The sequence below is a fragment of the Polypterus senegalus genome, chromosome 3 (assembly GCF_016835505.1).
Source record: "Polypterus senegalus isolate Bchr_013 chromosome 3, ASM1683550v1, whole genome shotgun sequence".
NCBI lineage: Eukaryota > Metazoa > Chordata > Cladistia > Polypteriformes > Polypteridae > Polypterus > Polypterus senegalus.
The window spans coordinates 15,567,039-15,580,615 of NC_053156.1; the positions used below are offsets into that span (position 1 = coordinate 15,567,039).

General features: G+C 47.6%; 1 protein-coding gene across 8 annotated transcripts in view; it reads right to left on the reverse strand.

The window, feature by feature from the left end:
• LOC120524873 (inactive dipeptidyl peptidase 10) overlaps positions 1 to 6,449 on the reverse strand; it is a 107,008-nt gene extending 100,559 nt beyond the window's left edge. For all 8 annotated transcript variants that reach the window (XM_039746689.1, XM_039746682.1, XM_039746687.1 and 5 more), the window contains exon 1: positions 6,248 to 6,449. In XM_039746689.1, coding sequence (XP_039602623.1) covers positions 6,248 to 6,283 — 36 coding nt within the window. In that variant the 5' untranslated portion in view covers positions 6,284 to 6,449. The remainder of the gene's footprint in view (positions 1 to 6,247) is intronic.
• Between the last annotated feature and the right edge of the window lie 7,128 nt (positions 6,450 to 13,577).

Sequence of the window (13,577 nt, forward strand, 5' to 3'; positions counted from 1 at the left end):
ATGAGAGATGAGTGTTGGAGCTGCACCCTTGTAATTCTGTATAGCACCTTTCGCCCGGACCTCCACGCTAATCCCATTCCACATATGTTGCCACTATTTCCAGTTGAAATAAATCACTCTGGGTCATCTAAGAAATGACTGGTGAGTGTTGAGCCAGAATCAGTTGTGACTGATAGGGGGCACTGTCGTCCCCTTGAACCCTCAGATCAGACGCCAGACACCAGATAAAAGTCCAATAAATTATTTTATTTGGACAAATAAGTGCACTAAGCCCCTCCACCTCCACTATACTTAATAATAAACACAATACACTAATCCATCACAATCACAATCCTCCACTCCCAGACGCGTTGTCACCTTTCCCTCCAACTCAGCTCAACTCGCTGGGGTTTCCCATAGTCCTCTTATAGTGCCCGACCTGGAAGTGCTTCTGATCCCCCAGTCCATGTGATTCCCCAGCACTTCCGGGTCAGGTGAAAACTCCTCTTTTTCTTCAGCCCGGAAGTACTTTATTTCTTCCGTCCTTGTGACTGTGAAGTACTTCCGGGCTATACGGAACATACGAGTCGTCCTCGGGCGGCCCCCACGGTATCCAGCAGGGCTGTGAAGAAAAACTCCAAGGTCCACGATGCCCTGCTGGAATTCGGGGCATCTCCACGTTGCAGGGAGGGCTCCATCTGGCGGGTTGGGGGTATTTGCCGGGATAAACTGCCGACCATTGTCCACAGTGTAATTCTATAATGAGCCTTTTGGAGTAGACGTCTTCCCACTGCACATTTTTGAGATATTGTATGCTACTATTACTATTTTCACTTATGTATATTGCAAACACTTGCAGAAATGACCCCCGTTCAGTAAAACACTGAGTCAGGAACCAAAAATCCTGGGATTCAATGTAGCGCCTTTCTTCTAGTAGCCACTATGCCAACATGCTTCACAATAATATGCTATGATTATTTTCTTATTTGAATGCTATGAATCCTTTGAGTTGAAGTGAATCACTCAAGATCACACTGTAAAGGAGTGGTGAATATTGGACCAGTAACCTTGGAATGTTATATAGCGCCTTTCATCCTGACTACCACTCCAAGGCCTTTGCAGATATGTTGCCGTGATTTCTGTATTTCTGCAATGAGATCCCAGGCAGGTGAAGTGAATCACTTAGGGTCATATAAATAACTTTGAGTGCTGAACTAATATTACTGTTAACCTAGTGAGCTGAACGACGTCACATGTGATGAAGACTATGGAGCGGCTGCTGCTTCACCACCTGAGGCCACAGGTCCGTCACGCCCTCGACCCTCTGCAGTTTGCATACCAGGAGAAGGTGGCAGTGGAGGATGCCATCATCTACATGCTACACCGATCCCTCTCCTACTTGGACAGAGGCAGTGGTGCTGTAAGAATTATGTTTCTGGACTTCTCTAGCGCCTTCAACACCATCCAGCCTCCGCTCCTCAGGGACAAGCTGACAGAGATGGGAGTAGACTCACACCTGGTGCCATGGATTGTGGACTATCTTACAGACAGACCTCAGTATGTGTGTCTCAGGAACGGCAGGTCTGACATTGTGGTCAGCACCACAGGGGACTGGACTTTCTCTGGTCCTGTTCAGACAACATACATCAGACTTCCAATACAACTCAGAGTCCTGCCACGTGCAAAAGTTCACTGACAACACTGCTATGGTGGGCTGCATCAAGAGTGGGCAGGAGGAGGAGTCTAGGAAACGAATCAAAGACTTTGGTAAATGGTGCGACTCAATCCACCTACAACTGAACACCAGCAAAACCAAGGAGCTGGTGGTGGATTTTAGGAGGCCCAGGCCCCTCATGGACCCCGTGATCATCAGAGGTGACTGTGCAGAGGGTACAGACCTATAAATACCTGGGAGTGCAGCTGGATGATAAATTGGACTGGACTGCCAATACTGATGATCTGTACAAGAGAGGACAGAGCCGACTATACTTCATTAGAAGGCTGGCGTCCTTCAACATCTGCAATAAGATGCTGTAGATGTTCTATCAGACGGTTGTGGTGAGCGCCCTCTTCTACGCGGTGGTGTGCTGGGAGGCAGCATAAAGATGAAGGACGCCTCACGCCTGGACAAACTGGTGAGGAAGGCAGGCTCTATTGTAGGCACGGAGCTGGACAGTTTGACATCCGTGGCAGAGCGACGGGCGCTGAGCAGAATCGTGCCAATCATGGAGAATCCACTGCATCCACTGAACAGGATCATCTCCAGACAGAGGAGCAGCTTCAGAGACAGACTGCTGTCACCATCCTGCTCCACTGGCAGACTGAGGAGACCCCACACTATGTGACTCTTCAATTCCACACGGGGGGGTAAACGTTAACATCATACAAAGTTATTGTCTGTTATACCTGCATTGTTATCACTCTGATATTTAATATTGTTTATTATCAGTAAGCTGCTGCTGGAGTATGGGAATTTCCCCTTGGGATCAATAAAGGTTCTATCTATCTATCTGTCTATCTATCTATCCTTTATATACTGCCTTTCATATCTATCTATCTATCTATCTATCTATCTGTCTATCTATCTATCTATCTATCTATCCTTTATATGGTGCCTATCTATCTATCTGTCTATCTATCTATCCTTTATATGGTGCCTATCTATCTATCTATCTATCTATCTATATAGAGCCTTTCACAGCAGACACTTTCCATATACAGCCTGTTACTGTTATTTCCACCTGAGCCCATCGCATGCAGAAATAAGTCCCATCGCAGTAACGCATTGAGCCAGTGGTGGGTTATAAACAAGTGCTGAATTAGTATTCATGTCATTCTCTATAGCACCTTTAATAATAATACAATTTATTTATATAGCGCCTTTCCCATGCTCAAGGTGCTTCCACAAGACCTTCAACACATATGTTCTCATTATTTCCTTATCTATTCAGTGTGAACCCTAGGTGAAAGAAATCATTCACACTAATATAACAAATGAGTGGTAAGTAATGGACCAGAATTCTTGTAACTCTATATAGCGCCTTTCACCTTGAACATCATCCCCAGAGAAGAACATTATTACCACCTATGGAAATTGCAAGCAGTAAAAGAAACGAGCCCCCGTGGGTCACACATTGCGTCCGTGTTGGGTCACTTTGAGTCAATATAGCGCCTTTTGTCATGAGTCCCATTCCAGGGCCTTTGGATGTGCTGCCTTTCTTTCCCTTGTAAGCCACTAGGGGGTGTACTGCCACCCCAACCCCTGACACAAACAGGTAGGACTCAGGATCAACTCAACGCCCGTGTTTATTTACAGCTTTGTGCACAAAATACCAACACCACACCAATATACAGTCCCTTCTTGCCGCCAGTCCATCCGCCTCCACTCCTCCACATTCTCCATAGGCTTGGTCTCCTTCCTCCCGACTCTCGCCCCTCAATGGAGTGAGGCGGCTCCTCTTATTCAGGTCCCAGGAGTGATCCAGGAGGCTCATCAGTATTACCTCGAATCACTCCCAGGTGCGCTGGAGGTCCTCTATAGGGCACTGCAGCTCCCCCTGGTGGCCCCCACAGAACCCAACAGGGCTTCACCAAACTCCAGCTCCCGACATGCTCTCCGGGAATCCGTGGTGCCACAGCTACCCAGGAGGGCTGCCCTCACCAATGCCCTCTCCCCTGGTACTTCCACTCTGTTGGCATCCCAGCCAGTTAGTGGCCATGGGCGCCCATCACACCCTATACTTACAATGTGGGCACAGGCAGGGGATACAAATTACTTGGGGTTTCATACCCAGTGAGTGGTGGGGGGCAACCAAGTAAATGTCTAATGCTATATAGCGCCTTTTAATAGTGAGCACCATTCCGAGACCCTTTACAGCTCTGTATGCAGTGCCAATTGAGCTGCCTAACTTCAGAGCCCACAGCGAGTCCATATCGGGGACTGTTGTTACTTTAATAGCGCCTTTCCGTTCTTAATGCTTTCCCCAAAGTGCTTTACTGGTGCAGTGGATTTATCTCCATATTTTTACAATAAGAGTGCAGTCACTGGGTGACTCTGTGGTTTGGTCCTACTCCAGCACCTCAGGCACGAAGCCACCATGTCTGCCTGGAGCTCCACCAGCTGGCACAGTGTCACTGGCATTGGCCCATCTGAGCGTCCAGGATACTGACCAATCACAATGGATTGGAGGGCCAGAATTTAAAAATAAGAGAGCACTGTGAAGGGGAGGTCCACCTGCACCTGCAACACCTGCAGAGATCTCAACAGATGTTTGGATGGCCAACTCGGCAAGCATGGAACTTCCTACAGTGGGCTCACAAAGTATTGAGCCCCCATCATTTTCTGCATACTTTATGATGGTGTTGGATATATTTGTTGTTTATGCCCCTCCGTTTACTCTCAATAAGCCATAATGACAAATGTGTTAAAAATCAAGAACCTTTTAATGGCTAGATGTGTTTGGACCCTCCAGCTTGTGCTCAGGTGCCTCCTGTTTGCTTGAGATGTTTCTAGAACTTGAATGGAGTCCACCTGTGGCACACTGAACTGACTGGCGCGCATCTACCACACGTGGCCCACCATTCACATTGCACTTCAGGACACAAACCAACGCTCTGTAGACCTCCTCAAACAAACTGTGGTCAGGTGGAGAGCAGGTCGAGGGGGATCAAACCATTTCTAAAGCTTTGGCAGTGACCACAAGAACTGTGACATTTGGGTTGGCCATCCAAATCAAGTAACCGGGTGAGAAGAGCCTTTGGTCAGGGAGGTGACTAAGAAGCCAATGGGCGCTAAAACACAATTTCAGAAGTCCTGTGCCGATACTGGAGAGCACTTCATCACTCGGGCGCTTATGGTTGGACTGGCCAGGCTGGAAGGCACTCTGAGATCAGGGATCAAGATTCTCTGGTCTGATGAGACGAAAAAATGAACTCCTTGGGCAGAAGCTTGGGCACTACGTTGAGTGGCATGGCTCCTCACCTGTCTAATAGCATCACTATGGTGACGTATGTTGGTAGCAGCATCACGCCATGGGGGTGCAGGGACCGGGTGACTGGTGAGAACTGAGGGAAGGAAGATTGTGGCTAAGTAGAGAGAAACATCCTTGAAGGGAATCTGCTCCTGATGGCAGGCCACCTCAGACTGGGGTGACACGTCACCATATGGAGTGGCTTCAGAACAAATCTGTGAGTGTCCTTGAGTGGTCCAGCCAAAGCTGGACTTAAATCCTATAGGACGTGTGTGGAGATACCTGAAGATGGCTCTTTGCAGACGTTTCCCTTTGAGTCTAGCAGGGGTTGTGAAGATCTGCCAGGAATTCAGGTGTGCAAAGCTTATAGAGACGTCCCAAGAAAACTCAAAGCTGGAAGTGCTGCTAAAGGAGCTTCTACAAAACACTGAATTAAGGCTCTCAATATGTCTAGGAATGAAAGATTGCAGCTTCTGATTTTTAATAAATTTGCAAACCTTTCTGGGAACATGTCTTCACTTTGCCATGATGGGTTATTGAGTGTAGGTTGATGGGCAAAGATGGCAAATGTATCCATTTTAAAAATGAAATCTACAAGACAATGAAGTGTGCAGAAAGTGAAGGGGTCTGAATACGCACTGAATTCACCATGAGATGAGGTGGGAGTTCAAAAATGAGGATGGACAGCACGCCCACCAAAAAAGATGAAGCGTTGGGCCGATTATCTGTCAAGAGTAACGGGTCAGGGTGCGGTCATGCCAGCTGATTTGCCAGGAGGTGCTGTGTCCAGAATTCATGGCCAGCAGGGTAGGACAGAGTAGAGGAGTTGGGAAAGACAGCTGAGGTTGCACCCTTTTCAAAAAGTCCACCTCATCTTACGTTTAGGTCAGAGTGGTGGTCGTGGTGAGTAATATTGGGGAGAGATGGCTGATAAATGGGTATTGCCAGCTTAACAAATTCAAACAAATAAATGAAGAAACAAACGGACTAATTTCAGACAGCAGGATTTTCTGTATCACAAACACTATTGGGACACAAGTCAGTCAGGCTTAAACCCCCCCTAACCCAGCAACCCCTCGTTCAAAAAAACAGCTTGTCAATTATAATGTGGCACCGACTGAACATGATTTCCCCACCAACCTGTGGGTGAGCTTGGAGCGAAGTGTCCTTCCGCAGTTAAGCACTGCAGACCCGGCACCGAGGGGCACATTCTGAGAGAACGAATCCCCCTAAACAACCTACGGTCCGGGTTTTTGACGACTAACCCACCGTAGGGAACAAAAAAAAGAGCGACCTACCAGGTCGGTGGTGACGTTTTGGTGAGTGGCGATCATCTTGACATCTGTCCCTCGTTCGCCAAGTGTCCCGGTGTTCCGCTGGTCGCCACAAGCTCGGACGCTCACTTCAGCACACACGCTTCACGGGTAAGAGGCAGGCGCGCGTGCGCGCACGAGCCGGCGGAGCTGCGGAGTTCTGCTGGCCGCTCATTCACATTGCTCGCTCTCGTTCTCTCTCTCGCTGTCGCTCTCTATCTTGCGCGCGCGCGCACGCGCACTATCTCTCTCTCTGTCGCTCTCCCTCTCGCTCGCTCGCCCACGCGCTCCTCCCTTGTGGCCAGTCAATACGATATTGACCAGCGGGGATTAATCAAGATGCCACACAAGTTTCCTCCCTCAGCGAAAAATCTGAGTGGCCATCACACTTAAACTCTCAGATGCGTGGAGTGCGGAACCTGTTGGGGTTGGGCGGGGGGCGGAGGGAAGGGGGGCCTGTATAAGGGGTTGGGCTGAGGAGGGGATCTTTATTAATAAAGAAAATAAGACAGCCAAGTGAGCGAATTCTCAGCTGCTGAATGTATAGGCTAAAAGGGTGGTCGCATTTCTCAAGGGAGGGGGGCGGTGCTAAACATCAGCAAAAGAAGATCGAATCGCATAGTTGGCAATAAAAACGCGGCGGACTGGGTGGACCCTACCGGTCACTTCACTTCACCCGTACTTCAGTCCCTTGGGTGGGTTTATTTCGGGTGCGAGTTTGGGGGAGCAGACCGCGTACAATTTGGTAGGCGACGCTGGTATAGGCAAAATTGGAGGTTGGGGGATCGGTGCGTGGTTATGGCATTTTGTAACCGTTACAGACCCTGACTTACAAACACTAGGACCCAATGCAACACCAAAAGGGGTCTCTACGAGCGATAATACGATCATCTCAGCGCGCGGCACGCCAAGTCGCCATATATTTAACTCAGATGAACGCAGCGGGGGGCCACAAACAAACAACCCCCCCCAAGACCCTCCCCCCGTTTCCCATTTTTACATTTGTGTAACTACAGTAAGTCTGAAACACTATGGTACCCGATATATGGACACTGAAAAAAAATAACTTGTTGGATCTGCTTAATTAAACTCTGCCACCTGTTTCCATCTATTTAGATACAATTGTCCTAATTTAAAACAGATATGCAGAGCTGACATATTCATTATCTTGTCATTGCACTCAAAAGGTAAAGCTTTGGAAACAATTCCATCCATCATCCAACCCGCTATATCCTAACTACAGGGTCACGGGGGGTCTGCTGCAGCCAATATCAGCCAAGGCAGGAAACAAACCCTGGGCAGGGTGCCAGCCCACCGCAGGGCATACACACCAAGCACAATTTAGAATCGCCAATACACCTGCATGTCTTTGGACTGTGGGAGGAAACCCACGCCGACATGGGGAGAACATGCAGACTCCACGCAGGGAGGACCAGGCACAAATCTATTCTTCTCCTTTCCTCCACTCCTCCTGGCAGCCTTGTCTCCCTCCTCCTGACTCTGGCTCCCAGAGTGGTGGCTGCTGGTTCCTTTTATAGTCCACCAGGAAGTGCCCCGGGTGCTTGATCACCTGTTTCCGGGTGTGGCTGAAGAAGTGCCCAGATAGGCTCAGGAACCCCTGCAGTGCCCCCTGGCAGCCACCCCGGATCCCAGCAGGGCTGTAGAGAACTCCATCTCCCATGGAGCCCTGCGGGTACTGGAGGCATCATTGTCACCGTGGGGGGCTGCCACCAAGCGTTCCGGGGGAGGTACCATGGCTGTTCCTCTGGACCAAGTACATAAGGGGCGTCCCGGCCAGGCATGTTCCCTGGCCGTCTGCCACAATATATACTGCTCAAAAAAATGAAAGGACCCCTTTGTAATGAGAGTATAGCATCAAGTCAGTGACACTTGTGGGCTATTGATCTGCTCAGTGAAGTAGCAGAGGGGCTTGTTCATCAATTTCAGCTGCTTTGGTGCACTAGAGGGGCCACAATGAGAAGACCCCCAGAACAGGAATGAATGGTTTCACAGGTGGAGGGAGGCCACTGACATTTAGCCCACCTCATCTGTTTTGTCACTCTTTTTGCATTTGTCTACAGTCAGTGTCACTACTGGTAGCATGAGGCCATACCTGGACCCTACAAAGCTGGCACAGGTAGTCCAACTCCTCCAGGATGGCAGGCACATCAATACGTGGCATTGCCAGAAGGTCTGCTGTGTCTCCCAGCACAGTATCAAGGCCATGGAGGAGATTCCAGGAGTTACTCTAGGAGAGCTGGACAGGGCCCCTCATAGAAGGTCCTTAACCCATCAGCAGGACCCACCAGTATCTGCTCCTTTGGGCGAGGAGGAAGAGGGCGAGCACTGGCAGAGCCTACAAAATGACCTCCAGCAGGCAGGCAGACCACTGGTGTGAATGTCTCTGACCAAACAATCAGAAACAGACTTCACGAAGGTGGCCTGAAGGCCCGACGTTCTCTAGTGGGCACCATGGAGCTCGATTGGCATTTGCCATAGAATACCAGAATTGTCATGTCCACCACTGGCAGATGCACTGTGCTTTTCCCAGATGAGAGCAGGTTCACCCTGAGCACACGTGACAGACATGAAAGGGTCTGGAGGAGCCATGGAGAACGTTATGCTGCCTGTGACATCGTTCAGCTCACCGGTTTGGTGGGGGGCCATATACATGGAGGGACGCGCAGGCCTGACAACGGCACCTTGACTGCCATTAGGTATTGGGATGAAATCCTTAGACCCATTGTCAGACCCTATGCTGGTTTCTCCTGGTGCACCACAATGCCCGGCCTCATGTGGCGAGAGGATGAAGGAATTGATACCATTGACTGCCCCCCATACGCTCACTGCCCCCCATACTGACTCGCCTGACCTCAATCTGATAGAACACCTCAGGGTGGGACATTATGTGTCAGTCCATCTGACGCCTCAGACTGTCCAGCAGCTCAGTGATGCCCTGGTCCAGATCTGGGAGGAGATCACCATGGACACCATCTGTCATCTCATTAGGATGTTGTCAGGCATGGGGGGGGGCATACAAACTACTGAGTACGATTTGGAGTTGCTGCAATGACATTTCGGCCAAATGGACTCGCCTGCCTGCCCCATCATTTTTTCCCCATTTAATTTTCGGGGTGTCCCTCTGTTGGTTTATCATTTTCATTTTCATCCTTTCATTCCTCACACATCACCATATCAGTCCATAGCAGCAGAGAGAGCCAGCATTGAGATCAGATGGGTTTCCAAAGCGGTCCTTTCATTTTTTGAGCAGTTTGTTTTGATTCTGCAGATGTTTGTGATGCACCATCTGTTGGAATGACTAAAGCAATGCATATTCCTCTGTTATATGCCATTTGGGAGGTGTAAAAGCAGTGCTAATTTTTGTGACGCGCCATCTGCTGGAATGACAGAGACACAGCAGCTGAACAGATACACAGACACTTACCAAATTCTTAAGATGGATGGCTACGTCTGACATTTTTGCCCATCACACCCTATGCTCAATAAACCATAATGACAAAGTGAAGCCTGCTTTCTAAAAAAGGTTGTCAAATTTTATTCAAAACCAAAAAACTGGAGTCTGAAGTTATAAAAGCCCCTTTGGTAGCAATTCCAGCCTCAAGTCTTCAATACTTTGTAAGTACGTGTTTGTCTTTTAACTTGAAGATCTTGAAAGGAGTTAGACTCCACACTTTTATTTTTTTATTCATTCATTTATTCTTTAACGCGCTTAGCCCAACACAGCAACTGAGGGAAGGATTATGGATACCATGACAGCGCCCCCTAGGGCTCGTTTATACTTCACGCTCAGAACGCATATGTGCATGCATCATGGCTGCCATGCGTATAGACACAGAAGACCGGCAGAATCGTACGTCAACGTCGCCGCCATATTGCGAGTGGCACTGCTGTGGAGCAAAGTAATGGATAAAGATGTCTCACGCATGTGCTGCTTGGGATTGTACAAAGCGCTGTACGCTCCAAACCAGATCACAGGGATTACATTTCATAGGTAAGGCTGAACAGTTATTTTGGTTATATTTGGCCATTAGAAAATCCCGTTTTATAATCTTAACTTCAGCTACGCCAGGCTGAGCTAGCAAAGCTATGCACTTATATGCTCAAGTGAGCAACGTCTTGGCTAAACGTATTTAGTCACTAACTGTGTAGATTGTTGTTAGCTCTTAACATTTCTCAAACTCTGAAGGTTTCCCACCTCAGGAAGCAGTGGGAGGTCAGGTAGCCCTTAGACGGGATTTGGAGAAAGCTGTCCTGTGACGTGCGCCGTGCCAGTTTGGTAACAGATGCTGTACCGGCGTCATATGATCAAAGCTACCACTCGCTCACATTGAAAAACAAAGGAGGTTTGAGGATTCCTTCTGAGGGTCCAGTCAAGGTGGTCAAAGTAGCTGAGCGTGTTACCCCTACTTAAGAAAAAATAATCTCGACCCTTCTGCTTTTGAAAATTTTAGACCCATCTCTAACCTGCCTTTCTTAAGTAAAGTTCTGGAGAAGGCAGCCATTATGCAGCTAAATGACCACCTCAATAAACCTGCTATTCTTGATAAGTTTCAGTCGGGTTTTAGAACAAATCAGAGCACAGAAACTGCACTCGTTAAAGTAGTAAATGACTTGCGGGTGAATGCAGACAGAGGCCATTTATCTGTTCTCATCCTCTTAGATCTGAGTGCGATTTGACACCATTGATCACAACATTCTTAGAAATCGCCTTAGTCAATGGGTGGGCCTCTCTGGCAGGGTCTTAAATTGGTTTGAATCCTACCTGGCAGGTAGAAAATTCTTTGTGAGTTGTGGTAATCACATCTCAAAGACACATGATATCCAATATGGTGTTCCACAAGGCTCTATCCTGGTCCGCTGCTCTTCTCAATCTACATGCTTCCGTTAGGTCAGATTATCTCAGGGCACAACGTGAGCCACCACAGCTATGCTGATGACACACAGCTGTACTTATCAATAGCACCTGATGACCTCGACTCTCTCGATTCACTAACACAATGTCTGACTTGTATCTCAGAATGGATGAATAGTAACTTTCTCAAGTTAAATAAAGAGAAAACTGAAATCTTAGTGATCAGCAATAATGGATACAATGAGGTTATCAGAAATAAACTGGATACATTAGGATTAAAAGTCAAGATGGAGGTAAAAAGCTTAGGGGTGATTGTTGACTGTAATCTGAATTTTAAATCACATATTCATCAGATCACTAGGACAGCATTTTTTCACTTAAGAAACATAAGTAAAGTTAGACCTCTTATATCACTGAAAGATGCTGAGAAATTAGTTCACGCGTTTGTTTTCAGTCGACTAGATTACTGTAACGCACTCCTCTCAGGACCACCCAAAAAAGACATAAATCACTTGCAACGAGTGCAGAATGGAGCTGCTAGAATCCTAACTAGGAAAAGAAAATCCGAACACATCTCTCCAGTTTTAATGTCACTACACTGGTTACCTGTGTCATTCAGGATTGACTTTAAAATTCTGCTTATGGTTTACAAAGCCTTAAATAATCTGCTCCATCTTATATATCGGAGTGTCTGACATCTTATATTCCCAATCGTAACCTCAGATCCTCAAATGAGTGTCTCCTTAGAATTCCAGGAATAAAACTTAAAAGAAGTGGTGAGGCGGGCGGCCTTTTGCTGTTATGCACCTAAAATCTGGAATAGCCTGCCAATAGGAATTCGCCAGGCTGATACGGTGGAGCCCACTTGTCGAATGATCTTCAATAGGCCATTCTCTGGGGGTCGGCGGACCCCAACTGCGTGCAAACTCCAAGGTACCCTAAACCTAACCCCCTCTAAGTGCTGAAGGTATAGCGACACCTGTGATGGCGACCTGTGCTGCGTGTCTGGCAGTCCACACGTCTGTCTGAACGTTAATCCTTCAAACGGATGGGTTTCGGCTGCAACGGCTGCCCAAGTCGCCCACACCTAAATCCGCCATTGTGCTTGGTGCAAAGGGTCTCAGCGTGTCTAGGAAGGTCCGTCTTATACTGTAGATTATTGTCTTCACCTGTAAAAGCTGACGCGCCGAACGACAGCGAGGCGGGTTTTGATTGGCTGTCAGTAAACGGGGTTTCTGGGCCGGAATGAATTCGCCGCATGCGCACACGGCCGCGCCTTCCGGAAAGTAGGACGTTTGGTTTGTTGAATAAAGGATATATTATTATTATTATTATTATTATTATTATTATTATTAGTAGTAGTAGTAGTAGTAGTAGTAGTAGTAGTATTTTACATTCTGATTAGATGATGGTTGTTATAATATAAGTGAAACGAATAATAAAGCAGAAGACTAAAGGACCGTTAGTACACCAAGTGACGCGCCCGCTTGCACTGTGGCTAAGATTCGAGTTACTTTAATAAGTCCCTCGCGTGACTAGAATAATGACGACTGTCGAGTAAAGCAAGTGACACAAACGCGCAATCGACTTGTCTGTTCGCCGGAGCTCCCGGATCGCATAGTTGCGGAGGTCTGCAATGGTGGCTCTGAATGGTTCAGCCACTTTTGTGGCAAGTCATTAAAAACGCAAGTGTCGTCTTGTAAACCAGCAGAGCTGACGCCACATGCAGACACCAGGAGGCAGGCCAGCAGATCTCGGAGGCACAGACATGGCGCCCCTGCTCGTATCCGCAGCTGCCACTTTTCTCACATTTCTCAGCGTGTTTATCAGCCGGCTGCTGATTTTCTCATTTTATTTTATTTTGTTTGTTCAAATGGAGGTCATCAGGCGCCGTTCCAGATTTCTTACAAGGTTACCGTGTTCTGCTTTTCCTTGCCCTCTCATTTCACCCCTCCATGGGATTAAACAGTGCGAGCCCCCAACTGGTGGGTACCCCCTAATAGATTCAAACATGGCGTAGTCCAGCGTAAACGACGCTACAGTATATGACTGAATCACTCCTGACCCGTTGCTAGTGAGCCCCCGACACACAGAAATGAGGGACACTTGGGCTCCTTTGGACCACCGCAGTCACAGTGCACTTTAACAAAAGTTTGACGACCCTCGCATGAACTGTGTGGCAGGGCAAAAACAAGAAAGGATGGAAGAACAGATGAAGAAGAGGAGCAAAAGAGTGACGAGGCCAAAAAAAAAATTAAATAAATAAAGGAAAAAAGTTCAGGAGTGGAATGCTGGGTCTTATCCTACTTCAAAGTCACCACGTGGATGAAATATCAGAAAATGAACGAATTAATTAACAAATTATGGAAGGGAGGAAGGGACAAAATGATTGAATTATAAATGACATCATCGTAACATAGAGAATGACACTTAGAGTCGAGA